Raw genomic sequence first — 27,030 nt, 5'->3', positions numbered from 1 at the left:
AATCCCAATAAACCAAGCCAGATAAATAGCTGGTGGAGCACTTTAATTCTTGAGTGTCTCCCCCGAGGAAGCAAGAGTACAGAAGCTAAGTCGCCCCCTGTAAAGGGAAAATCAACAGTCAGACATCACCATTGGTAGGGCTTGATACTAGTGACACATTTAAAAAATGATGGATCACAAATGATTCTGAAATGGTGTTAAATCTACTAATGTGAGTAGGAACAGGGCATATGAGGTAGGAACTAATCCCATTCAGTTACTAGCTTAACTCCAAAGAGCTAAAAGCACTTTGAAAATCAGCACATCATATATACATTGCTGTAAAGTGAGAAGCGAAGCAACATTCTCATTTTATAGGCAAATAACTAAAGGCAAAGAGAGATTGTGACTGGACTAAAGATACATGCAGGTAATATGAGTTACCAGGTATGTCAAGTGGAGGAGGTAGAGAAAACTTTACTCCCTCCTCTCTTGTTCACTTGTATAGAAAGGAAAGGATTTTAGACCAAGGTGAGGTAGCTCACAAAGTAAAATTGGTGGAGCTACCCTACTCTTGCTCTGAATACTATCCCCTCATTTTCTCTTTCAGTCCATTCATAGAATGAGTGTGAAGCCCAAGATCACACAACTGCTTAGTAGCAAAAAGCTGGGTCTAAGTGTAAGCCCCCTCCCTGATTCCTAGTCCTGGGCTGTATCCATACACCACCTATTCTAATTATTCCTCATCTAAGTTGGGACCCTTTTCTGTTGGCATGTGATCTGATTTGTAGACTGGAAAAGGGAAAAGGAAGAGAAGTGGCTTAAGGTACTATCTGGGCCAGCCCATTTTCAAGTCAAAATATGGCAGAGACTAAGTGAGGTGAGGGCAATAGAAGTGGAAAACTTAATGGATATTAAATAAGAAACTACCCCAATTTATCCATTTTTAAATGTTTGGCTTTAATATTTAAAGGGTAGGTCCACCAGGTGGCCTCCAAGGAGGACGGATCATTTTCCCTTCAGTTTTCCCTCCCTTAGGGTCCCTATTTCTTTCTGTGCTAGCCAAAGTCTGTGTGGCAACGCAGTGGCAGCTAATTTTGTCTCCTGCTATCTTCTGTTCACTCTCCTGGTCACTCACATGTTGAATTGCTTTACGCGGTAATTTCTCAGAGTGGGCAATCCATTCTTTCATTAAGTCCAATGTTATAGGGATAAGACTCACAACTCCTCCATAGTGATTCCTTGCCTCATCACAGCTCAAGTGGTTGACCACATCATGCGGGTATCTGTGGGGTAGGAAAAAGAGAAAGATCAGTAAGCAATGGTCAGTCATTCCTAATTAGTCCTAAGCTTTTGCTGCACTGGGCTCTGGCTAACATTTGATGTTGCCAATCAAGAGTCATTCTATGCTACATCATTCATTTTGGGAAGAACCCTGCTTTTGGAAAAGCTCCATAGATCCTACATTTAGATTTGGATGTGGGATGATCTGAAAAAGCATGCCTGAAAATAACTGGGCACCCTAGGGAGGGGAAGAGTGGTTCCAGGGTAGAAATGGACAGAGCTCATCATTGGCTTTAGAACAGAGAAAAGCATGATGCTCATTTTATAGATGAAGAAAAAGGCTCTGAACACTTGAGTCTTGTCCCAGGTCAAGAGGTGGCAAGCAGCATGAATCGGATCTAAGATTACCTTTACCTCTCTAGTATATACCTCAAGCCATCTGATATAGTTTATATATGGACAGTCATTTTAAACAAATTTCCACATTAGTTATGTTGTGAAAGAAGAATCAGAAAAGGGGAAAACCACAAGAAAGAAAAAAAAAAAGTGAGAATTGATCTGAATTCAGATTCTTTCTCTGGATGTGGATGGCATTTTCCATTGTGAGTCCATTGGAACTGTCTTGGATCACTATTGCTGAGAAGAGCTAAAACTATCATAGTTAATCACTGCACAATATAGATGTTACTGTGTTCAGTGCTCTTTTGGTTCTGCTCACTTCACTCAACATCAATTCATGTAAGAAGGCAGGTTCTTTTGAAATCTGCCTGCTCATCATTTCTTATAGCACAATAGTATTCCATTACATTTATATACCACAACTTGTTCCCCAACTGATGGGCATCACCTCAATTTCCAATTCTTTATCAGTACTAAAAGAGCTGTCATATTTTTGTACATATGGGTTCTTTTTCTTTTTTAATATAATTTTGGGATATAGATTTAGTAGTGGTATTGTTCAAAGTAGCAATACCTCAAAGAAGGATTTCATGTCAAAGGAGATGCACAGTTTTGCAGTCCTTTAAGCATTGTTCCAAATTACTCTCAGAGTAGTTAATCAGTTACTAACTCCACCAACAATGCATTAATGTTCCATGTTTACCCATATCTTTTCCATCATGTATAATTTTCCTTTTCTGTCATATTATCCAGTCTTGTAGTGCCTCATTCTTTTAGTCTGCATTTTTCTAGTGAAATTTAGAGCATTTTTTTCATGCGACTATAGATTGCTTTAATTTCTTCATCTGAAAATTGCCCTTTCACACTCTTTGACCATTTCTCAATTGAGGAATGACTTGTATTCTTATAATTTTGGCTACATAAACTTTTATTAAGAGGAAGTTTGTTCAGTTAAATAAGAAATAGGTATATGTAAAAGAAGGCATCTAGGTGGGCACAGTGGATAGCATACTGGGCCTGAAGTTAGGAAGACTCTTATTCCTGAGTTCAAATCCAACTTTGGGAACTAGCTGGCTGTGTGACCCTGGGCAAGTCACTTAACCCTGTGTGCCTCAGTTCCTTATCTGTGAAATGAGCTGGAGAAGAAAATAGCGAACCACTCTAGTATCTTTGCCTAGAAAACTCCAAATGGGCTCACAAAGAGTTGGGCACAACTGGAATGACTCAACAGCAACATATGTAAGGGAATTGGCCCCCTAAGCGGTTTCTGTATGCTCCTATCTATTATTTGCCTCCCCAGTTCACTGTCTAGATGCATGTGAACTGGATGAGGAAGACAGGGATTGTGTGTCTAACACGGGTAGACACTTTTTGAAGAAATGAATAGTTGTATGTTACTGTGTGCTAGGGGAAGTGTAGATAGTATAGGCAGGATCTTTGAGAGCTAGCAATCTGTGGCAGAAGGTAGGATTTGAGCTGAGTTTTGAAGCAAGGCAATTCCAGAGATGGAGGGGAGGAGGAAGGGCATTCCAAGCATGAGGAAGAGCCAATGAAAAGTCCTGGACAAAGTCAGAAGATGGAATGTTGTATGATGTGCAAAGAACATCAAGAAAGCTAGTATAGCATACGTATATGTAGGAAAGTAAATTGTAAGATTAGAAAGGTAGGAAGAGGCCAAGGTTGTACAATGCTATAAATGACAAAAGGTGAGTAATGAGTAGGGAGGTAACTTGGCTTGACCTGTATTTTAGGAATATCAATTGAGTGAAAGATGGATTGGAGTAGGGAGAAACTTGAGGCAGGGAGATCAATTCGAAAAGCCTTGAATCCAGGTCTCTTAAATCCAGCATTCAAAACAACAGTAACATCGTGTTGTTCAGAATGAAGGGTAGATCTGCAGGATTCTGAAGCTCTCCAAAAGATTTCAGAGGTGGGAATGAAGGAGGACCTACCTTGCCCGCAGGCTGCTCAGGTCATTGCTTTGGCTGACAAGGATTTTGCATTTCTCCAAGATGTTGTTGGTGGCTGGGGTTCCAGGGTGCAGGGATTCAAATTGTTGGCAGAGCTTGCTCATCTCGGAACAGAGTTTCAGGAACATTTGAAGGATCCGATTGTCAGTGCTGTTGTTACAATAATGTTCCATATAGTTCTGTACCTGCAGGAGCATGTGGATATAATACAAGTCAGTGGTGTACCCATCCATTGATACCTTCCTCCCCATATCTACATCCCATGTGGGGCTACCCAGAAAGACCCCAGCTGATAATTTTTTCCAGCCCAAATTTCTTCAGTTTGGAAGGCTCAAATTTTGCAACCAACACTTTGGTTCAAATCCTTTTGTGGCATAATATAAAAAACACTGCTTTTGGAGTCAGAGAACTTGGTTTGAGTCCTTATGATCGAGTAATTGAGGGACTTTAGTCAACAAGTTACAGCTTTTCTAGGTCTTAGTTTCTATATCTGTAAAATAAGAGGGTTGAGCAGAATGATCTTCAAGGTGCTTTTACCTCTAAATTCTGTGATCAAACCTCTACTCTGTTAATTAGTGAATGATTCTGCTATAGTTGAGAGGTTTTTCTTAAAATAGTTATGATTTATATAATACTTAAAGTTTGTAAAAGGCTTTATAAATGTTCTCTCATTTAATTCTAACAACAAAGATTGTTGTTGCACCTTCTTGGAAGGTAGGTGCTCTTATTATTTCCATTTTACAGCTGAGAAAACTGAGAATGAGAGATTAAATAATATGCCCACTTCCACACACCTAGTAAGTATCTGAAATAGTATTTGAACTCAGTTCTGTGCAATTCTTAGTCCACCCTCCCATCCAATGTGTAGCTACCTACCTCTAATATCCAAAGCAAATAATTATTTGGGGCCAAAATAAAATATGGGTGTTATGATGATTATGAGTGCTCTGGGAATTGTTCCATCAGTTTGGTTACACTTTGAGAACCACCAAGTTAGGCCAGTGGTGAGGTAGTGTTGAAATTTAGCAAAGGACCAGGGACTCCTGGAGTTGACACATTTATCCATGACGGTAAGAGGCTAGAAGGAGATAGTTCTTTAATCTAAGCTAGAATTTCACTTTATACCACAAATCATCTGGATTTTCAAACATTTTTTGCAGTACATGTCCAGATTGTAATCTGCAATTCCAAAGTTTTCCAGATGTTTTTAAGTAAGAAATATTATTTTGGTACAAATGGCATTCTCTCTGGGAAAACAGTAACAAGAACTTCAAACAATAAGTTTTGTGTTTTTAAATTGGAATGGGGCAAATTGTCTTTTTTTCTCTCTCTAGAAATTCAAGAATACTTTCACTTTCGGGTTGCTGAATAGTAATATTGATGACAATATTTTCTTGGTTGTGAAAATTTGCTGAAGATCATTGAGTTTTTAGATGATTGAACTCAGCAGCTTGTAACCAACATGAGATTCAATATTTATAAAATAGCTACTCGGGTCAAAAAATTATGTCAGGCACAGGGAGAGATAGAAGTGTGTGCAAAGATGGATAGAGTTTAGGGTTGGAGGCAGGAATGTCCTGGTAAATGTTTAATAACAAGTTAAATGCTACATACTTTGAAATTTGATCTGTATTTATTAACATTGTCCATCAATTTCTCCAGTCTAAACAAACAATGAATAAGCCCTGATTTTTAGCAAGTGATATAAATGCTCACTCTGAAAATGTAACATCATCTAAGCAGTTGGAGCTGACTCTAGCATTCCCTGATTGAAAAGCAACCCCATTTAAACAATTTAGCCTCCTTTCACCTGACAAATCTGCTCTTCCTCTCACCATTCCACAATCACAAGAGTTCCTCCTATTCTTGCTCATCTCCAGAGTGATGACCCAATGTCCTTTAAGTAACCCTTATACCCAGCAAATCCTCCCTTTAAAATCTAGTCTAAAATCTAGCAATTGCCTTTTGTTCTAACAGAAAGCTGTTTCCCCCTCAGATCATTTCTTCTGATTTCTGTTTGTTTGTTTTTTTTAAATAGTATCTTATTTTTCCAAAATGCTTTCAATATTCACCTTTACAAAACTTCTGATTTTACTTTTTGAGTGGAACATAACCTAGGACTGGACACCCCAATCCTAGTCTGCTCTAAGTATGCCTTGGGTCTGGGAGTAGTAACACAAAGAAGTAGCCATACCTATAGCTACTGTGGAGGTTAAAGATTAACACCAGGCTAGGAGTGGGAATGAGGGTGGGGATTCTTACTTTAAAATTTCATCTGCTTTGTTAACATTTTCCCTACCACTAAACAATCAACAAAACAATAAACTCTGATTTGTAGTGTTTGTCACACTAATGAGGTTTTTAAATGCTCTCCCTGAAAATTTAGCAATAAGACTCTATAGCCTGTTGGGGCAGGTTCCTGCACATCCCCCAACCTATAGGAATGGAGGGTGGGGTGGTGAGAGGGGGAAAAATAGACCAGTCCCTTATAACTACTGGGAAAGGTTGTTGGTATCCAGGTGTGTACCTCTGGTGAGTAGGAAGAACTCTGTTTGCCAAGTACTTCATTCTGTTTAAGAAAGGTAGGGGTTTTGTCAGGTTCAACCAAACATTACTAATAAGAACACTCTAGCTATTTCCTATCTGAAGTCCAGGCACTTGTGAAGGCTAAGTCAGTTGGGTACAAGTTTAACAGATGATCCTAAACAGGAACTAAGAAATAGGGAGTCTTCCTTACCCTTTGTTTCTAAACCCAGAGATCTCTTGTGATTTAGAGACCATAGGATCTGAACTACAAAAGATTTTAGAAACAATCAAGTTCAACCCGTTTGTAAAGCTTACAAATGAAATGATAGATCTGAGGCCCAGAAAAGGAAAATTACTTTTCTAAGGTAACATGGCAAAGAGAGAATCTGATCCTAGGTCTTCAGACTACAATTATGTTGTTCTTTTCAGTATCCCATAACAGGGCTGCCTTTCTGATTTGAGATTGCAGAACCAGCCCACCAGTCTCTTCTCCCTAATCAGCATCAATCCTTAAATTCCTTCCTTCTGCTCACTGTAGAAGGTTCATCTGAAGGATGAGGTTCCAGCAAACATCTCATTGGCCAAGCGTTCTAAGAGCACTTTCTAAACACCTTGCTCTTATGACTTCCTGTCGAGGTCCCTCTGGATTCCAGTTCCTCAAGCTTGCAGAACACACTGTCCCTACCCTTTAGAATCTGATGCTGTTCTCTGACCTCTTTATCCTCCCTCTCCTTCTCTTATTACTTCCTCCCCAACTCCTATCATTGACTAGGAGAGACATTCTTCCCCCCTTCCCCAAATACCTGACTAATGCTCGAGATGGGTCTGATTTTGTCGTGAGCATTCTCCCGGCAGTGTTCCAAGGCGGCAATAAAAGTGAACTGCTGTTGCTGGAAAAGTTTGTAACTCTGTTCGATGTTCCTGAGAAATTCTTTCACCTCGTTCATTGTATTTGATGGTCATTTAAGAAGTCTTAAAATCCTAGGGGATGAACAGGGAAAAAAGGCGTGAGTCCTCTACTGGCTAGAGGCCTGAATTCACAAGGCAGACATTTTCCTGACATGAGTTCAAAAGCAAAGAGAAAAATCATCTCACACTTTCTTTTCTGGGAGAATCCTGAATTTTGAATGTCAAAGGCCCAAGGCATTACTTCAGATTTGTGGAATAGTCTCTGGGGGTTTACAGCAAGTAGAATCTAAATTGAACCTCTTAAAAATTCATGCACCCATTTGGTAAACATGTCTTAAGCATCTAGAAAGAACTAGGTTATATCATAGAAGGAAAAAACAAGGATTAGCTAACTTGATCCCTGCTGTCATGGGATTTAATGGCTACATAGTAACAGACTACCTTGTCATGTATTATACACACATGTATCTAGACTTTCTATTTGTATGAAGAAATGAATGTTAATTACCTGTGTTCCGTTTTCCTTTCCTTCCTTCAATATATTCTAGTGGCTCCCTATTGCCTCCAGGAACCAGTACAAAATCATCTGACATTCAAATCCTTTTTTTTATAACCTGCCCAGCTAGCTCCTTCCATTCTAGTCTTCCTACCCTTTATTTCTCTCCCCTGACTCTTCCATATTTTGCAGTCCAGTGACATTGAAATCCTTTGCTGCTACTCTTCAACACCAAACACTCCATCTTTTGACTTGGTGCCTTTTCCCTAGTTGCCCCCCATATCTGGAATGTCCTCCCTCCTCATCTTTATCTTCTGACCTCTCCTGACTTCCTTCCAGTTTCCTTCAGTTTGAGCCAGCTAAAATCTCACCTTCTATAAAAATCTTTTCATGTTCACCCTTAATGCCAGTGTTTTCCCTCTGTTGATGTTCTTTTAGTTTTAGTTTTGGGTACTTTTGTTTTGCATGTTGTCTTGCCCATTAGACTGGATGCTCTTTAAGAGCAGGGACTAATTTTTTTTTTTTTTGCCTGCTTTTGTAGCTCTATTAGCACATTGTCTGACAGTTCCTAAATAAAAGCTTGTCAATTGTTGAAGGACTGACTGAATGAGAGAGGGCTTTGTGAATTGTGGAACTGTTTGCATAAGAAGGAAGAATGAAAAACATCTTTATAGAATTCTAGCATAGAGTTTAGAACATTTGAGTTAGAAGTTAAGAGTGTTAGAGGGACTCTAGAACATTAAATATTTAGCTAGAAGGTACCTTAGTAATGATCTAGTTCATTTTATATATAAGGAAATGACCAATGAAATGAAAACCATAGTTCAATGAGGGTCATATCTAGTATACAGTAGAGCTGAGATTGGATCTCAGGGCTTCTGATATCAAATTGTCTTTTATTTTGGTCTTTGATTTGTTAATTGCCCACTTTCTGGGACAACCTTCTGACTTAATTACTTATCAATCCTGTCATTTATCTGTGGCTTTAGTTACCTGTTGCTATTCCCCTCAGTAGCGTTCCTAAACGCTATCCATCTTTCTCAGCTCCCAATTCCATCTTCTTCCTCAGAAAAGCAAAGGCATAAATGAGGGTCATCCTCTCCAAATAAAGCTACCTCTAAGGAAAGCTGACAGGCTGTTGGTAAAGTATAAAATGCAGAAGAAATAAAAAGAAGCCTTTTTAGTTTAGTTCTGTCCCCATGAGAGAAGAGCCAGGGCAATCTTAGAATCAGAAGCAGTAAGCCTATGAGGCTGTATATAATAAAGGAACAGCGAAACTCAGAGGGACTATTGTGTTCACTGTAAAGATAATATATTATTCCATCGACTATGAAATTTTCAAGTTGCCTGGGGGAACAATATCTATTCAGTTAGCCACAGGTGCTAACTTTCTCTGGAGTTTGGGGATGGGGAAGATCTAGGCTTCAGGTTAACCTCAAACTCAATGTTAGGTGGATGACTGGTGGTTGTGATTGGTGTTGGAGGATACAAGGGGAACTTCAATGTTTCCAGATCAAGAAAGAAGCAGTTCTAATAGCAGGTTAAATGTACATTGGGAGAAATAGGGCTTGGGTTGAGTTTAGGAATGAGACAGGGAAATGGGTCCTTGGAAGATTGGTGAGAAGTACAATGAAGACCTATTTTGGGGTTAGGAGGATATAGGAAAAAAGGAGAATGGACTTTCTGTAGGCCTTGCCCTCTTTCCTAATCTCGGAATAAGAGAAAATAGGGAAGGAACAAGATAAGGCCTGTGATTAAATGACTAACTGACTTGGAAAAATCCATCAATAGATATTTTTTGAATATTTGCCATTCACAAGGCTGTGTTTTATAGAGAAATAAAACTGACAGACCTTGACCTAGAGAGGATTATAAAGCTCTTATAAAATAAAAACAAATAGGAAATACAGGAAAAGTAAAGAATAGGAGATGGAAGGAAGTAAATACCAAATGAAGAAAATATTTTAGTCATTTTGTTTAGGAGAAAGTGTTAGGCTGGGATCATTGAGAAAAAAAAAGATTTTCCCTGGGTGTTAATAAAATTTGGTTAGGACTGATGTAGAGGCAATTAGGTTGTACAGTAGATAGACCACTGGCCTTGGAATCAGGAGGATTCATCTTTGTGAATTCAAATCCAACTTCAGGAAATTACCAGTTGTGTGACCCTGGGCAAGTAAATCACTTATCCTATTTATTTCAGTTCCTCATCTGTAAAATGAACTAGAGAAGGAAATAATGCATTCCAATATCTTTGCCAAGAAAATGCCAAATGTGCTGAAGAAGAGGAATTGGACCATATTAAAATGACTTAACAATAATGATATGGAGGAAACGGCTTGAGTGAAAGAATAGGGCATATGGAGGGAAGCAGAAAGATTTCATCTGGACAGGCAGCTCTGTGTAGTAGATTGACACCAGGCCTTATAGCCCAAAAAACTTCGAACTAGGTTCTTTTTTACATATATAATTAGAAGTAGAATATGTGGTTTTTGACTATTTAGTTTTTTTCCTATCCTAACTTTCTAAGACTTAGTTAAAGATCTTCTGAATTAATGGTTTCCACCACTAAGAACTCATTGATTTTTGGCAAAAAACTGTGTATATGTATGCATGTGTGTGGAAACAATAAGGAAACACCTAACCTGCATTTTTAACATTTCAGACTTTACTACCTGCATATTCTATTTTGTATTCCATTCATTTGCACTTATCTTGTCTTCCCAGTTAAATTATAACTGCTTGAGAACCTATCTTCTCAACCCTAACTGTGGCAATATATTAAGCACTTAATGTGTGTTGAATGAAGCTAAGCATTTCTGTGCATATGCACTCACTCTGTAAATGTATCCATAGGTGCAATCGGATCCCAGAAATAAGATTGAGAAATTACCTAAATCTATCTCTGGGATCAGACGGGCTGAATGTAAAAGTATGAAAAGAGAGAGAGAGAGTCTTGTTGGTCCTTTAGTTGGCTGCAGACAGGCCATGGAATATACATAAATAGAGTTTCTTCTGTACCTACATAGAAGATTTGTCCCTTTCTCTAGCAGTCCATTCTAGTGAAACTTACTTCCACCCCTAATCCCACCCATGGTAGCTATGGCAGGAATTGATTTTTGTTGTGCCTGTGAATGTCCAGCTCTAAAAGAGACGAGGTCAGTTTTGACTACCAATAAAGAGTTTAGGTCCCAACAGTGTTCCCCTTTGGATGCCAAATTCTATTGGGATACAAAAGCCACCTTGTCTAGTGGTTCCAGACACCCTAGAGAGGGAAGCTGCCTCTGCTCTTGATCCTAGTGACTTGTGACATGCACACAGAATCCATGTCAAGAGAGCAGCTGTAATAAGCTATCCAAAGTGATATCTCCTTGTACAAGAGTCACTTGCAACCAAATTAGTATGGATGAAAGTCACAAAGTACAGGATGTGTGGGGAGAAGTGAGTGAGGAAAAAATGATTACCCAATAGGTTTTAGGCTTTAATTGATTTGTATTTTTCAAGGCTGAAAAAGAAGATTAAATAATGGTATGAAAAGTGCCTACGGCCTAAAATAAACGAGGAGAAAGGCAAGCCATTTCAGAAATGTCCAGGGAGAGAAGTGAACCTCTCCAGTGCAAATTGCAGGTTTTCTTTTGTTCTTTGTTCAAGAATAGGTCACGGTGGTGGCAATAGCATCTTTTCTCCCTCTTCCTCCCCTTTTTCTCTTAATTTGTATTTGATGGACCCACAAAGTTAGGTACACTTTAAGAAAACAGTTTATTAGAGAAATAATCATGGTGTTTTAGGGCTGCAAAGAGACTTAGAGACAAACTGAATATTAAAAAACTGATAACCTAAGGAGTCAACAGTCTCCCTTAAGTCTTACCAGGACCAGGATCCTTCCAAAAACAAACAAGCAAACAAAAACAAAACTCCCCTGCTAGTCACATATGGAAAGGAGCTTAGACACCCAATTCAAACTTGTTATTTTATGAATGGGAAAACTAAAACCTCAAGAGGTAAGTGATTTATTTGCTATATGGGGAATTGGCAGAAGGGTTGTCTTTTTTATGTTTTGTCTGAATGCTGGGGAGTGGCAAGTATTGGCTTAAAGAACCTTCAGTAAAGTCTTTCTAGAACCATATCTAGACAAAAAGCAAAACAAAAACAAAAATCCTACAATCTCCCATACATACAACCCCCTCCAGAAAAACAATCCTAAAACCCTAACTTCCTTACAGTTATACCAATCCTATTGCTCCGATTGAAAATTCTTTGCTCCAAAACTGGAGGTTTTGTGCTATAGTGTTAAGTAAGTTAACTCCCTGGCAACTCGGCAATTAGTAACGCTAGTGAGTAACGGGTCCTCTGCATTGGTTAGACATTACTCAAAACAGATGACATACTCTTAAAACAAATCAATTCCTTGAATAATTTTTGTTTAAAAGAAAACATAATATATATATACACAATAGCACAACTCTGAAATGAAATGAGTTTTTAGGTTTTTCAGTTCATAGGTTAGCATTGGCTTCATGATTTGGTTTGTAGTAGAAAGTTTTTCTTGGGATACTGGAAACCCTAAATCCAGATTACAGGACTAAATAAAGTTCAAGGCTGGAATTAAATTTGATTTTTTCAAAAGTGTTTATTTACTCTGTCTTGCACACATCTTTGCTGACTAAGACTCATTGGATACAATTTGGTGGACACGATTTCAACCTCTCAAGGAATTATGTGCATACAGTCTATGGGTTTCTAATAAACAGAGCAGAAGAAGTGACAAGAAGGAAAGATTTGAGTTTTTCAGAAAGAGGGGCATAAATGACACTGCCCGAAGCACCAAAAATTGCAAACTAAATAAATGGAGTAGGAAGAGAGAAGTGCAGTTTGTATGTGCCAGGAATCCCCTTTCTCCCCTTCCCTGAAGGGAAAAAGAGTTTAGAACAAAATAGAGGCTGTATAACATGTAGAAAATTTTCTCAGAGAAAACGTGCCTGATACATATGGAATTTCATTATACACTACTTTTCATTTAAAAATGTGGTTGGGGGAGAGGGAACAGCACTCTACCAGCATCAAACTTTTCCCACAAAACATTTATTGATTCTAGGGTTTCCTCAGGGAACAGTATGGGAAATGCTGGTCTGTAGAATAATAATGAAAGAATTGCTCTAATCACTATAAAGAGAATACTTTGGAGGGGGGACTGCTTCGGAGTTGGCACAGGGTAACTCCAGACCCTGTGGAGACCCTTGAGGGAATCGAGCTCAGCAGTTTCATCGCCAATTGCAAAATCCAAGAAATCCATGAATGGCGCCTACTTTTGCAGGGCAGTAACAGTCACCTGCACCCCCCCCACCCAGGATTTCCACCCCAGGCCGGAATATTGAGGCAGATGGCTACTCAAAAAGACCAGAGAGATTCTAATTCTCCGCAAGCTGTCTCCCCAGGCTTAAAGGGGACAGACACATTCAGCCTGATGCCCATTCCCCAGAACAGGGTGGCTTCTCATGAGATACGAAGGAAACGTTCTGAGAGGCCGGAATATCGAGTCCCACCTCCTCCTCCTAGAGATCGGGAAGCTGACTGAGGTGCCCAAAGCCGGGAACTTAGAAACCAGTGGTCTGAAGCCTCGGGGGGAGAGTTTGGTAGCCAGTCGGGGACATCTCGTGTATCTGCACCCCCGCCCCTCCTCTCCTTAGTCCTACACTCCCGGCCAACTTGGTCTTCAAGTCATAAGAGACGAGAAGGCTTCTGCTAGCCCGTGCCCTCCTCGGTGTAAGCCCATCCCCGGGGATTTTCATTAACCTTTCATGTCCAGAAATTGCGGCCGACTGCCTGGAGTCAGGAGAGCTGCTGCGACCCCAACTGTGCTGGTGGGCCCCGGGCACTGCCCGGGGCCGCAGGGGGGAGAGGGGAAAGAGGGAGGGGGGGAGACTGAAGCGGGAAGGGGGCGGGGCTGCCGGGCTATTGTTACTGTAGGTGCCATGGCAACCGCGTCACGAGGCAATCCCTCCCTCTGACAACCCTGCTGTGGCTCTTGCGTCTGGATTTGGGTGAGGGCAACAGAGACGGTCTTTTTTGTGTGTCTGTGCGCTGCCGAATCGTGGCTTTTCCCGAGGTGGCTCCGCAGCTTGAGCGGAAGGAACAACGGGACTAAAAATCAAGAGAAATGCTTTCTAGTCCGATTCCCCGTGCGAATCTGAGCGAGTCCCCCAGGGTTTCGCGTTAAACGAGACAATTAGAGTAGATGTTCTCAGAGTTTCCATCCAGTTCCGGCCCTCCGTGAAGTGTACGGACCTGCCGGAGTCCTCCCAAAAGGAGGATCATTCTGAGCCCGAGCCGCCACTAATCGGGATTTAAGTACTTGATTAACAACGTTAGCGCCAGCCGCATCCCGGAGGTCCTCTTGTATTTAATGTAATTTAATCTGAGGCCCAGAACGGAAGTGACTTGCTCAAGAGCACTCTGGGAGGAGGATGGGGACATCGAGACCCGGAGAGGGGAAGAGGTTGAGCCGAGTGTGCCTCTCCTGATGTCTGAGTTCGGCGCACTTCCCCGCACGGTGCAGGGCCCAGCGCCGGCAGCGTGGGGAGGTCAGCTGCCGGGGCAACTAAAGGGGCCGGGCGTTGTGAGACTGCAGGCAGAGGGAAGAACGGGAGGGAGGCGGGGCGATCGAACACCGCCCGGAACGAATGCCGGCCAATAGGAAGCGGGTCCAGATCAGAGAACCCGCGTAGAGCGGCAAGCTTCAGTCAAGCCTGGGGGAAGGGGGCAGCGGGGAAAGTGGGAGCGGCGGGGGGCGGCGGCCGCGGGTTGATGACGCACTAGGCGCACGTTCGCGTCCCTAGCGACGGGCGCGTTGCTAAGGCTCTTCTTTCCGCTGCTGTCGGCACCATGGATGCTACCACAGCCCCCCATCGCATCCCAGTGGAAATGCCCAGATACGGGGAGCACCATCACATCTTCGAGATGATGCAGGTGCCGCGCGAAGCGCCTCCAGGACGCTCTCTCTCTGTCTCGGCCCGGGTGTGGGTAACGTCGCGGCTTCCCCCGGGCTAGCGTGACGGACGCGGACAGACTGGAGTGACTGGGGGGGAGCGGCGTTTCTCGTTTATTAGCCTCCCTTGCAGCAGGAGCGCTTGTGAGGATCGCGAGTCTTTGTAGAGTGACGTCTCTGCGGCTGGGTCGTGGTCGAAAGGCAAAGCCCTAGAAGGGTCTCCCCCTGTTCCTCTCCGGGTTGCAGGAGAAAAAAATAAAAGGGCTTCTTTCACTCTGGCCCTGACCTGGGTGAGACGGGGGAAGGGGCAACGGAGGGCCCAGGTCCAGGAGAATGGGTCCCACTCAAAGGACCTTTCCCAGCAGAGACGTCAAGGCGGAGGACTTGTCTCCACCAGGACCCTTCTCCAGTGGGGAGCTGGGATTGGCAGGATTCTTCCCTGCTACCCCCAGATTCAGGAATGATACATTTGCAGCCATTTTTGCCCCTGACAAGAGTTTGGCTTTGGGAAAGTTTATCTGCAGAGGGTATTAACAAAAAGCGTACACTTTTGAAAGGCTGGGAAATGACAAAGAAATAAATAAACTTTTATAAAGAGATGAACAAATTTAAACTATTAGAAAAAGAGGCGATGTTATATCAGTGAGGTTAGCATACTAATAGGGGGGAAGGATGATTCTGGATGCACTAGAATCATGGGATGTCAGGTTGGAAAGGACCTCAGAAGCCATTTATTCCGACCCCTTCGTTTTATTTGGGAGGAAAGTGAAACCCAGAGAGCAGTGATTTGTCCAAAATAGGGCATTCCAGAGTAATCTCGAAAATTTTTGTATTAGTTCCCTTCAGGAACTAAAGATTCCTTAGCAATCAACTTAAGTAAAAATAATCCTTACTGACACACATGAATATTTAGCTTTCATCAGAAACTTTCTTAATTTTTATGCTTTTTCTCTTATTTTCTGAGTATGGCTAGATAACCCCAGACGCCATTCAGATTGTAGTGAAGTTCAGTAGACAATATTGCTATGAAGAATAAGAGAGAGAAAGAGAAAAGAAAAGAGAACCAGGGTAGAGAAGAAAGAGAGGAGAGAGAAAAGAGAGAGAGAGTCAGAGACAGACACAGACAGAAAGACCTGGTGAATAAAGCACTCTTTGCATATTCACCCTAGCCCTATATCTATCCTACTGTGTATATTGTTATCAGACCTCAGAAACTTTGCTCAGACCTAAATTTGGAAAAGATGAGTTCAATAAGAAGTAAACTCACACTGTCTCTTCCTCATTTCTCTACCTCATCCAAAATATGCAATATTTCAGTTGAAAGAGGCATCTCTCTTGTCATTCTGCCCATATGAACACAAGTAGTTGCCAAATGGCATGTTGAACTCTCAGAATTTTGGGTGAGTGCTGTAAGGGGTAGGAGAAGGGGGAGACTTTGGTAGCAAGATAAGGAAATTATGATCAATTATACCTGTGGCAGCATCTTTCAGACTAGAGCTTCCCAGAGTCTGTGACTGGACATTTAAAATCCTGGTTCCTTCAATCTCATGAGATGCTGACTTTGCTTCCTTCTGATCTGACCCCAATTCATTGCAGATCATGCTACAAGAACTCTTGATTCATCAACCAAAGGAGCCCATTCAGTTTATGTTGGAACACTTAGAACGAGACAATGATATGGGTAAGGTCTCAAGAACTACAGCTTAATATTTATAATTATGGTGATCTATCCATAGAAAAAGTTTAATTTGCTGTTTGAAGGGAATATGGAATGGGAATTTGGAATAGTTAATTAATTAGATGCTTTAATTTCTTTTATAGCACATATAAAAAATGCACTTGAACAGTTATAAAAATGAAAATGTTGGAGCCTTCCATGGTATCAATTATTAATGCTTCTAGTGCCCTATCTGATATTTCCTGTTGTCATTAAAGCTCTCTAATTATCCCTCTTGTCAGGTGTAAATTTGGCTTCCTGTCCTACCTGGATAGGCAGCATCTCTGCTTTTTTGATTAGTTCATTATCTGTTAATGAGTTCTAGTGCTTGGAGCACTTCTGCTAAAGAACATATCTGCATGAACAGAAATCCAAAGCTGATGAATTGGTGAGGAAAGATGTATCCTGAACAAGGAATGCTTGTACACTCTCTCAGATTATTTGATTTACAAACTGTTCACCCTTAGGCAGATTATATTTGGCTATGCACAAGTGAACTATCATTTCTGTTCTGCATGAGCTGTCAGGATGAACTGATGTCATGGTGCTTTGATGTTTCTTTCAAATCAGAACATAAGCCATTATGAAAGATCTACCAGAGCATCAGTGAAATTAGGGCTTAGAGATTCAGAGAGGGGCTTTGACATGTCATGGTGGTGTTCGGATGGCTGTCAATGTGACATGCTCTTAAGTAGTAGTGGGCAGAGAGGGAAGAAGAAGGGAGAGAGAAAAATTCTCTTGCCATGCAAATTGTGTCCTATTGATTCTATGATGTCTGTTCCACACAATTTGTTCTATGGCCCAGCTCAAATATAGTCTCAGGATAGCTGAGGTGGAATCGTAGTTTGGTATTATCAGTTTTCCAAACTCTTATTTCATATCTCTGTGAAGTGTGGTCAAAAGAAAAAGCCAAATTCTTTCCCTTTTCAGGCCTCTAGCATCACCCAAGGCCATTCTCACCTATCAAATTAATCTGATATTCTCAGGGCAGTAAAGTTCTTTTAATCTAGAAACTAGTTCATCCTGCTACTTCTAGGTCTGACTGCACCTTACTCCTCCTAGAAAGGTTTTGGTGTGCTGATTCTATAATCATTCACTGAGCACCTATTAATGAGCAGAGCTTTTTTTTGTCCTGAGTACTGGGGGAAGTCTGAAGTTCAGGTAAGATGTGATCTCTTTCTTCATGGAACTTAAGGCCTTCATGGGAACGGTGATACTACTTATAGATGACCCAATATCTGTTTGACTTCTATAAATTTGACCTGTTCTAACAGAAGTGTATATCTGGGGTGTTATCAGCAGACTTCTGATTAACTGATTTCTCTCAAGCCCAAATGAGGAACTTACAGAATACAAGGTGTACAATAACAAAGAACAATATATGTTTACTTAAATGCAAAGAAATATTTAGATTCTGATATTCCTTTAGGGGATAGGACAAAGTTCCCGCTTTAGAAGGGTGTGAAAAGAAATTGTGTGAATGTCAAGGAAGGAAATGTTACTGACAGAAGGGAGTCTTCATGGAAGAAGTAGTGTTTCAACTGGGCTTTAAAAATAAATTTAAAAATTCAAAAGATGAAGAGAACATGGAAAATATTCTAGGTGTAGGGAGCAGCATGAGAAAGGACATGGGAGCAGGAAAGTGCTGGACATGTTGGTGAAAGAATACATGACAAGGAGTCGATTGAGGAAAAAATTATTAAATTGATAGCATAATTAGAGAAGGCATTGAATGCCAAGCAAAGGAGTTTGAAAGTTCCTTCACAGGTAATAAAGAGCCTATGTAGAATTTTAAAAAGAGAAGTTGTTCTAATTGTATCTGACTCTTCAAAGATCCCATTTGGGGTTTTCTTGGCAGAGATACAGAAGTATCTCTGGAAATGGCTTACCATTTCCTTCTCCAGCATATTTTACAGATGAGAAAAACTGAGGTAAAAGAGGTTAAAGGACTTGCCTAAGTTCACACAGCTAGTAAGTGTCTGAAGCTGGATTTGAATTAAGAGATGTCTTCCTGACTCCACTTCCCCACTAAGTTGCCCTGACAGGGGAAAGACAAAACCAACTGTAAGAATAAATATTGGTCTGCAAGCAGGATGAAGAATGTATTAGAGGAAAGAAGATGGAAGAAGTGGGAAACATGCTCGAAGACAAGTGGTAATGAGCATCCATTTTAGGGTGGTAGCAGTAAATAGGAGAGGATAGATGCAAGACACAGTGCAGAACATGTATTCTCCCTCACGGTAGAGAGATGGTGATCTACTGGAAAAGAACAATGAATATACATTGTCAGACACATTCTTTGTCTCAGATTTTTTTATTTGCATGTTTTTCTTTGTCAGAAGAGAGTGTTTGATCTGCAGTGAGGTTAGAAATGATTTTGATGCAAAGACTAAAGACACAAATAAAACTTTTCTCTTTAAGAAGATAATGATAATAACCTCCATTTAAGAAATGCTTTTTTCCTATGTGTTAATATCACAGTGTTTTACCTTTTAACAAACATTTATTAAGTAATTTTTGTTTAAGATATTGTGTTGCAAAAATAATCCCTTGAAAATGAGATAGTTCCTGTGTTCAAGGAAATTACAGTTTAGGAGAGGGAATGCATGTATACATGAATATATATAATACAAATTAGAATAGGTCAGATTTATAGAAGGAGTCAAATATACAATCATGAGATCTTGGAAAGAGAAGGAAGAAATGAGAATCAGAACTAGGGTAATTGCAGTAATAATATCCATGCAGAATAAAAAGGGGATTGCACCTGATTGGATATTAAGGGGGGAAGGAAGGAGAAGAAAGAGATTAAAAACAAAAAAACAATGACCAAAAAAATCTCTTGAGATTCCCAGATTGTGGCATTGGGGATTAGTACTATCATCAATAGAAAACAGGAAATTAACAGATAATTTGAGGGAGTTCGTGGTTCATGGGAATAATGAATTCAGTTTGGGGCATGTTGAACTTGAAGGGATGTCAGAGTGTCCAAGTCAAGGACATTTAGTTGATTCACATAATTTTATGGTTGAAGGGACATTTAGAGTTCATCCAGTCTAACTCCCTCATTTTAAAATAGGGAAACTGAAGTATAGTAGGCCAGTGATTTAATTCTTTTTCAAGATGGAGGTGAGCCTCAGTAGAGTATACTATTTTCATTTGCTGTAAGACTATTTTTAATTCACTTCTCAGTCTAGGCCTGCTCTGGTACTATTAGTTAGAGGAGGGAGGTGCCCTTGTGGTATATTATTAGGAGTACCAGGAAGATGTCTCACTCTGCTTTCGTTCAAAAATGTCTCTTTTACTTAATGAATAGTGTTTGACATTCTACTATTAATTTTTTCTGGTAAACCTTAAACATTCTATAGAAGTGAGGTAGTATTATTTTTAATAGGACTATCCTGACAGACAGACTGAGAAATGAGGTCTTCAGCTAAGTAAGAGGGAAAAAAAGTAACAAAAATCGCAATAACGTTTTCTGAGTTATACACCACAGGGACTAGGATATTTCTAAGATAGAATCCCTATCCTCTAGAAGCTTGTAATCTTGAACATGAACACATTTTTTTTTTTTTAAAGAGAAGTACCAAAGTAATATTCTGGATAATAAATCTTCTAGGAATTGTAAAACTCTGGATACTGAATCTTCTAGGAATTGTAAATTTCCTTTACTTGATGTCACTGACTAGAATGTAAGAATTGGATGGGATTTCAAAAATTTAGTCCAACTCCTTCATTTGAGAAAAATTCCTGATTGCTTATTTTTGTATCACCTTCTGAAGAAGATATCCCTCTCCCCCTTCCTGCTCCTGTGAATCATCCCCTGTTACAAAGAATAAAAAAAAGGAAAAAAGAAGTTTAGTAAAATAAATCAGCATATCAACTGAATCAGATATTCACAGATATCACATCTGTGATATCACAGATATTCTGTGACATTCAACTTTTTTTTTTTTTTAAGGAAAAGAGGGTGGTACATTTTCTCCTCTCTTTTCAAGGGTTAAGCTCATTTAATTTACTTAGCATTCAATTTTTATTGTTTTCCGTTTGCAGTGTTGCTATCTTTGTGTGTACTCTCTTCCCCCTGCATCCCTACTATAGCTTTCTGTTTCCTTTATTCTGCATCTATCAGTTTGTATATCTTCCCATGCTTCTTTGAAGTCTGAATTAAGGGATGGCAGTAATAACCTATTTCATTTATATACCATAGTTGTTTGGCAACTCTCCAATTATTTCCTATCAGAAAAAGAGTTGCTCTCAATATTTTAGGATTTATATCTATCCCTTCATTTTACAGATGTGGAAGTTGAGCTCCAAAGAAGGAAAATGACTTATGAAAGATCACACAGCTAGTTTGTAATCCAGCTGGGGTTAAAACTCAGGTCATCCATCTATCCAATTAATAGTTTTTCTGGTGTAATTTGAAGGCATTTTTAAAGGGGCTTGAATCATCTGGGCCATTGCCTTAGACTACCATGTCTCTCTCCATAGGCAAAGTGAAGGGGCCTTTGTTAACTGGCACACCAGTCTCCAACTCCTATGCTAATTGGTCCTGGATTTGGGTGAGTGGGGGTTAAACACAATACATAGCGACATGCCCAGTGTCAGGTGCAAAGGGGGAGCAGGCCTTCAGACAGATCCCTGGAGAGTGTGCAGATGAGCAAAGGAGGCTAGACCGCTGCCACATTGGCTGCCAGCCCCTAAGCACAGAGAAAAGCAGATTTAGTACAAAGTGAGCATTTACAGTAGCCCTGGGCAATATTAAAGCATGAGATGGTGTATATAATGGTATGTTTCGTTTTTTATCAAACGTTTGTCCAAGAAAGCTGTGTATTAAAGCTCCAATACCTAAGGGTTTTCTTGTGAATTTTAAATCACATCCTAGTTCAACCTCAAAAGGATCTGTGGATGGAAAGGTTTTTTGATTTCCTTTGAAGTGGTTTGAAGAAGTTGATTACTCTTGGCACTCAAGCAGTCTTTTATGACACTGTTTATAAATAATTACTCATGAGCAGGGCTGGAGTTTCAAGGTGTTAGATTTTAAGAAACCAGAATTAATCACATAATGTGTGAGAAAGAAATTAGATGGAGAGAAAGGCAGCTGATGTTCCCCTTTTAAAGCATTTTCATAGATTGTGTACAATTTTGGTGCCACTTATGGAAACCAATAAGGGGAGGGTTTTCCCTGCAGCTTTCCAAGTAAGATAACTTTGTCAAGATGAATGTGTAATTTAGGTCTCAGGCTTATACTAGAAGGGTACTGGACTGGGTATGTCTTCTTTTTTTCTTTTCTCTGAAAGAGAGAGAGACAGAGAGAGAGAGAAAGAGAGAGAGGGGGGAGAGACAGAGACAGACAGACAGACAGACAAACAGACAGAGATAGACAGACACAGAGACAGAGAGACACAGAGAGAGATAGAAGAGAGAAAAGAGGGTCATTGAAGGTAGAATACACAGAAACACAAGGCCAACTCAAACACAAGACCAATTCAAATGAACCAAAGCTTTGGAGAAGCAGATAGAGATTATACATAGAACAAGCTAAAACCAGCTTTAGATCTCATCATTCCTCTATGTACTCTCCTTCACTTTTGTCTGAATAAACCTCTATTCTTCCTTTCCTCTGGATCTTTGGCCATTTCTTCCACCTAGAATAGCCTCCTTTCTTCTATATATCTTCTTATGCAAATTTCCTCCTCCAAAAGCCCACATGAAAGCCCATCTTCTCTACGAAGATTTCCCTGGCCATACTAACTTTCACCAAGCTCACTCTTTTCAATTCCTAGAGGTTTCGGTACCCAGAGCATTCTTTTGGTAAGCTTATAAGCTTCTAGAAGAGAGGCCATGTTTTGCCTTGTATATAGCATGATGCCTTGCAATCACTCAACAAGCATTCCATTTTAGATAATTTTAGGTACACAGTCTTGTGTTAGATGCTGGTGATAAATAGATGAAAAAGAATAATAGAGTCTCTGGGGGGGGGGAGGGGAGGTTATAGCATGCACACAAATGAGTATCATCAGTTCAGTGTGTTAGAGGCAAAAAGAGGTCCAGACAAAGGATTATTGGAAAAGAAGAACTAGAAGAGAGAACCTTGGATTGTAAAGATCACGGAAGGCTTGTGGAGGAGGTGGCACTTGATGTTCAGTAATCAAAGATGAGCAGAAGGTGGATTCTTAGGCTTGATGGATGGCCTGCACAAATTCTCAGAATACCCCAAGAGACCAGGAAACAATAGTTTACTTTGGCAAGAACATAAAGGAGTAGGAAAGAGAGGAATATGAAATAAGTCTGAGAAGGCAACTCCAAGTCAGATTGTAGAGGACCAAGTCTGTATTTTTTGATAGTCAATAATTAGCCACAGAAGGTTTTTGAAAAAAGGAAGTATCATTAGTCCTGTGCATTGGGAAGATTATTTTGGTAATCATGTGAAATGGATTGGAAAAGGAAGAGACTTGGGTCAGGTATATTCTATTTTAGGTGACCAGAAAATATATGTTGCTAAGGATAAGGGAGAAGATGAGGAAGAGGGAGGAGGAAGAGGAAGAAGAAAGTCTTTAACATCTTTAGAGAGAAGGATTTCATGTAGGTGATAAAAAGTAGATGACACATGATATGCCTGCTACCATAGCTCTTTCATGTATTAATTTGAACATTAATTGAATGCCCTCACCTCTGTCCTCATTCTTGGCTCAGTAGGATATGCAAAAAAGCCTGAGACATGATCCTTGTCCCAAAGAACTCAGTCTAGATCAGATAAAACAGGTAAAAATGAAAAGCTAAATAACATGACACAAAATATGTTTAAGCATCAAAATGAGTGGTACCAATGATTGATATTATAAGATTTCAGAGGTGAGGGAGATAACAGGAGCTGAAGTGTTCAGGGGAAGTTTCATGAAGGAAATGAGATTTGAACTAAACTTTGGAAAGAGTTTGGCTAGATAGACAGAATTGTGGAAAGCATTATAGGTCTAGGGAATAGCTTGAACAAAGCAAACAGCTCCCCTTGCCAGTGTTAGATCAGCTTACAAGGATAAATTAGGTAAAGTCTTCTATGTTGAGGCCCTTCTGGATGGTCTAAAATATTTGTACTGAAATCATATCTTATTTATGAGTCCTTCCTATTCATGTTACACCTCATCCTACTCCGTTCAATATGGAAAGAGAAGAAGGGAAGAAAGAGGACAAGACTCTTGTATCCACATTTGAAGGCAGCATCCATGGCCCTGTCCAGAGAGCTTGTTGAGTTAGACTAATGATCTGTAGTAGTAAGTCACTTTCATTATTCATTGTGGATCTCAATCTATCTGAAATCTATTTTTGAATCTTTAACTGCATAAAATTTTCAAGGATAAAAGCACAGAAACTGTCAAGGAAGGGACCTCCCTTTAATGTTAAATAGAGTAGGGAGTATGGACTGAGGAATTGTTGTTTGTCTAAATAATAGGATGGAAAGATGTTGGAAAAAAAGACTGAGGTAAATAGGACTTCCCAGAGGTAATTTTAATTCAGTTTTTTTAGTCCTACCCAGAAATGATGAGAAAGGACACTGAATTTGGACAATGAACTGCCTGAAAGAGAGCATCCTCTGGGAGCTGTGGAGATCACTTGCGTTCTCTTTTAACATTTAGTTTTCTTTTTTGAAAGGTACCATACTTCCTTCCCTGTGTTCTCACTCTCTAGTCCCTTCTTTATGTCCTCTCAGAAAAGCTTCTAGAAAAATAAAAGTCTTTGGATTGCAAGAGTAGGTGAGATCCATGTCTGACGACTGATCTTTGTCTGTCAGTTTGGCTCTCAGGACTTGGCTATATCTTATAGAGGCAGTCATGGGAATGCGGAAGAAATTTTGCACTTGTGGCCAAAAGACCTGGGCTCAGGAGCTGCCTCTGGCACTAGCAGTTTGCCTTGTATGTAAAATGGGAATAGCAATATTTATTACTTAAACTTTCTACTTCCTAGGTTTTCTTTGAGGATAGTGCTTTGCAAATCTTAAAACTATTACGTAAATATTATTAAAAAAGATGGCCTACCGAGAATACAATTATTGGCTATATTCCCAGAGCCAACAGCTAAGCAAGGAACAGAAGGGGGATAGATCTACAAGTTCCCATCCTTTATTAGTGAATGAAACATTCCCTCCTTTCACTTAGCATTAAAAAAATCTAACAGCAACATGATACAGTCAAGACTACATTCTCGGGAATCTGTGTAGCACCTTGGTGTGGGAAAGCTCTCCAGAGGACATCTGGTCTCTTCTTCCTTTAGTCCTGACTGCAGTTAATCACTTACCTATTCCAACTCTTAAGATGGCAATCTTTTCTTTCAAAATCACTAGAGACCCCAAACTAATTCTGTGGCCATTTTGGAATTATTTTAGGGCAGGGAGTATCAGACTATGACAGAAATTCTCAGGCAGCATTTCCTATTTGCATAGAAATGCCCATATTTGAAAACAAAGACATTCTTATCCTGGGTTTTATAAATCTAGTTCAGACACTATGGACTCCCTCCTATTATTTCTCTCAGTAAAATGATGTTGAATACAATTTGCTAAATAAAAAAGCATAAATATAAAAATGCTTTTGAAGGTCGATTTACATAAAATACAGCTTTATTTGGGAGAACGTCTTGGAGACAAAGTTCCTGTTTAAAATGCTTTATGTTGGTTGAAATCCCAATTGTTCTTGATATTTATTAGTTCAGTAAGTAAGCTACCTTATCTGTGTCCCCTTGGAGTAAGAAAAATAAACCATCTCAGTGATCACTTACCTCTCTAAACACAGAGAATATGTTCTACAGTAATAGTATCTCCGGCATAGCCCTGTTACAAATGGTTGTGTCATTTAAGGAAAATGAAATCCTGGGGAGGAGAGGAATAAATACACCCAGAATACAGCAGACATAGGAGGATGCTTTGTGATGCTGAGATTTGATATTTAAATCTTTTCATTCCACAGTGCCAAGGATTTTTATATTGGGCCCACCTGCCTCTGGGAAAACGACTATTGTAAGTACATTGTATTGTTATTTTATAGTAGCATCTCACTCACCCAGCACTGATGGGGAATTAGGTGTTCTCTATAAGTGAATTTTTGGGATACAGCAATTATTAAGCATCTGCTTTGTGTAGAGAGCCCTGTACTAGGCACAGAGGGAGCTCCAAAGTTTAGAAAAAATCCCTGCTGTCAAAGGAACTAGTAAGGTATGAAGTTGCAAACATATCTAGTTATGGTGAAGTATATGATATTACATGAGAGATGTAAAACAATGGTACATGAAGTCCAAGGGAAAAGGTCAATATTGATGGAGGAAAAAAGATGGGCTACAGTATTTCTGTAGGAAGTGGCACTTGAATTATACTGTAATAGATATGAAAGAATTGATAGGGGAAGAAAAAGGGAGATGGGCATTCCAGGTATAAGAAACAACATAAGCAAAAACACAGGAGCGTGAAAGTACAGGACATGTTTTGGAAGCGGGGAATTTAATTTAATTTAATTTAGCTAGATTGTAGCTACACAGTTAAAAGATTTTTTTGAACCATTCTTGATTGAAACTTTTCTCAAATGATACATTTCCTTGCCTTCTTAAAAGAGAAGGTTGTTTTTGTTTTTCTTCCCAGGTTATTTTTACCTTCTTTCTAAATCCAATTTTTCTTGTTCAGCAAGATAACTGTATAAATATGTACACAACATATATTTTAACATGTTTAACATGTATGGGACTGCCTGCCATCTAGGGGAGGGGATGGAAGGGAGGAGGGGAAAAGTTGGAACAGAAGTTTTTGCAAGGGTCAATGTTGAAAAATTACCCATGCATATGTTTTGTCAATAAAAAGCTATAATAACAATAATAAAGAATAAAAAAAAAAGAATGATGAACATAGTTTGAGGTTGTTTTGTTGATTCAGGGCCATCATTCTGACTATAAGAAAAAAATTGTGTAATTGGAATGGATATTTAGCTGAACTTGCTTATTTTATATCAATTGTTATGTTACGTTGTCATATAATGCAGTTTTTGTGGCCTATTGGCCCGTTTGTTTCTACTAACTGGCTCTAAACTGCCTTGTTTTTCTCACTTAGTTACTTCACCTCTCATAAGTTTAATTGTCATCTCTATGTAAATGATTCCTAAAACTGTATCCAGCTTTTGTCTTTCTTCTGAGGAACAATCACAAACCATCAATTACCTATTGGAAATTTCTAACTGAATGTCCTGTAAATATCTAGATTTTTCATGTTCAAAACAATAATTTATTATTGCTATTCATTATTTATAGATCCAAACTTACTGTATTTCTCATTATCTATTGACCCAAACTTATTCCAATTCTGTATTTCTCCATTTCTAACCTGGACATTATTAAGAATTTCCAAGGTTCGGAGTCTCATTATTATCCATAACTCTTTATTTCCTTCACCCACATATTCATTTGGTTGCCAAATTTTGTCATTTATAACTCTACAACATTGCTCCCATCTGACTCCTTTCTATTCACATGGCCACTTTCCTAATTCAATCCTTCTTATCTGGATTATGCAATATTGCTTTGTAATTGGTCTCTCTGCTCTTCTCTCCCTTCTATCATACATCCTTCACAAAGATGCCAAACTGATTTTCCTAAAATACAGATTTAACTGTCACTTCCTACTCAAAGATCTCTGGTGACTCTCAGTTGCCTCTGGAGCAAGTGTAAATTCCATTTTGGCATTTAAGGCCCTTTATAACTCAGCCTTGATCTATCTTTCTAGCTTTTTTATATA

At 39.6% G+C, this 27,030-nt stretch overlaps 2 protein-coding genes across 7 annotated transcripts in view; one reads left to right on the top strand and one right to left on the bottom strand.

The window, feature by feature from the left end:
* Window positions 1–24: 24 nt before the first annotated feature.
* On the bottom strand, window positions 25–13,520 carry SPACA9 (sperm acrosome associated 9). 4 transcript variants are annotated; one of them, XM_031954900.1, is made up of 5 exons: window positions 13,354–13,520; window positions 6,962–7,139; window positions 3,615–3,817; window positions 1,118–1,265; window positions 25–97 (listed from the first exon to the last, which is right to left on the bottom strand). In XM_031954900.1, exons 2-5 carry the CDS (start codon window positions 7,103–7,105, stop codon window positions 86–88), a joined length of 507 nt encoding a protein of 168 aa, XP_031810760.1. In that variant the 5' UTR covers window positions 7,106–7,139; window positions 13,354–13,520; the 3' UTR covers window positions 25–85. The 4 variants fall into 4 exon arrangements, with proteins under 4 accessions (XP_031810760.1, XP_012409430.1, XP_012409432.1 ...); XM_012553978.3 differs by lacking the exon at window positions 25–97 and adding an exon at window positions 8,557–8,627 and having other exon boundaries at window positions 947–1,265; window positions 13,354–13,483; XM_012553977.3 differs by lacking the exon at window positions 25–97 and adding an exon at window positions 8,557–8,623 and having other exon boundaries at window positions 947–1,265; window positions 13,354–13,480.
* The window catches only part of AK8 (adenylate kinase 8), a 152,767-nt gene continuing 139,226 nt past the window's right edge, over window positions 13,490–27,030 (top strand). The window contains exons 1-3 of one of the 3 annotated variants that reach the window (XM_031954899.1): window positions 13,490–14,141; window positions 16,142–16,226; window positions 25,223–25,272. In XM_031954899.1, coding sequence (XP_031810759.1) covers window positions 16,145–16,226; window positions 25,223–25,272 — 132 coding nt within the window. In that variant the 5' untranslated portion in view covers window positions 13,490–14,141; window positions 16,142–16,144. Of the gene's footprint in view, window positions 14,142–14,344; window positions 14,527–14,557; window positions 14,836–16,141; window positions 16,227–25,222; window positions 25,273–27,030 lie in introns of those variants that run through there. The other 2 variants (XM_031954897.1, XM_031954898.1) reach the window with 2 other exon arrangements.

The sequence above is a fragment of the Sarcophilus harrisii genome, chromosome 2 (assembly GCF_902635505.1).
Source record: "Sarcophilus harrisii chromosome 2, mSarHar1.11, whole genome shotgun sequence".
Classification (NCBI taxonomy): domain Eukaryota; kingdom Metazoa; phylum Chordata; class Mammalia; order Dasyuromorphia; family Dasyuridae; genus Sarcophilus; species Sarcophilus harrisii.
Note: the sequence above shows the minus strand (reverse complement) of the source record. Positions and strands in the feature narration are given on the sequence as shown.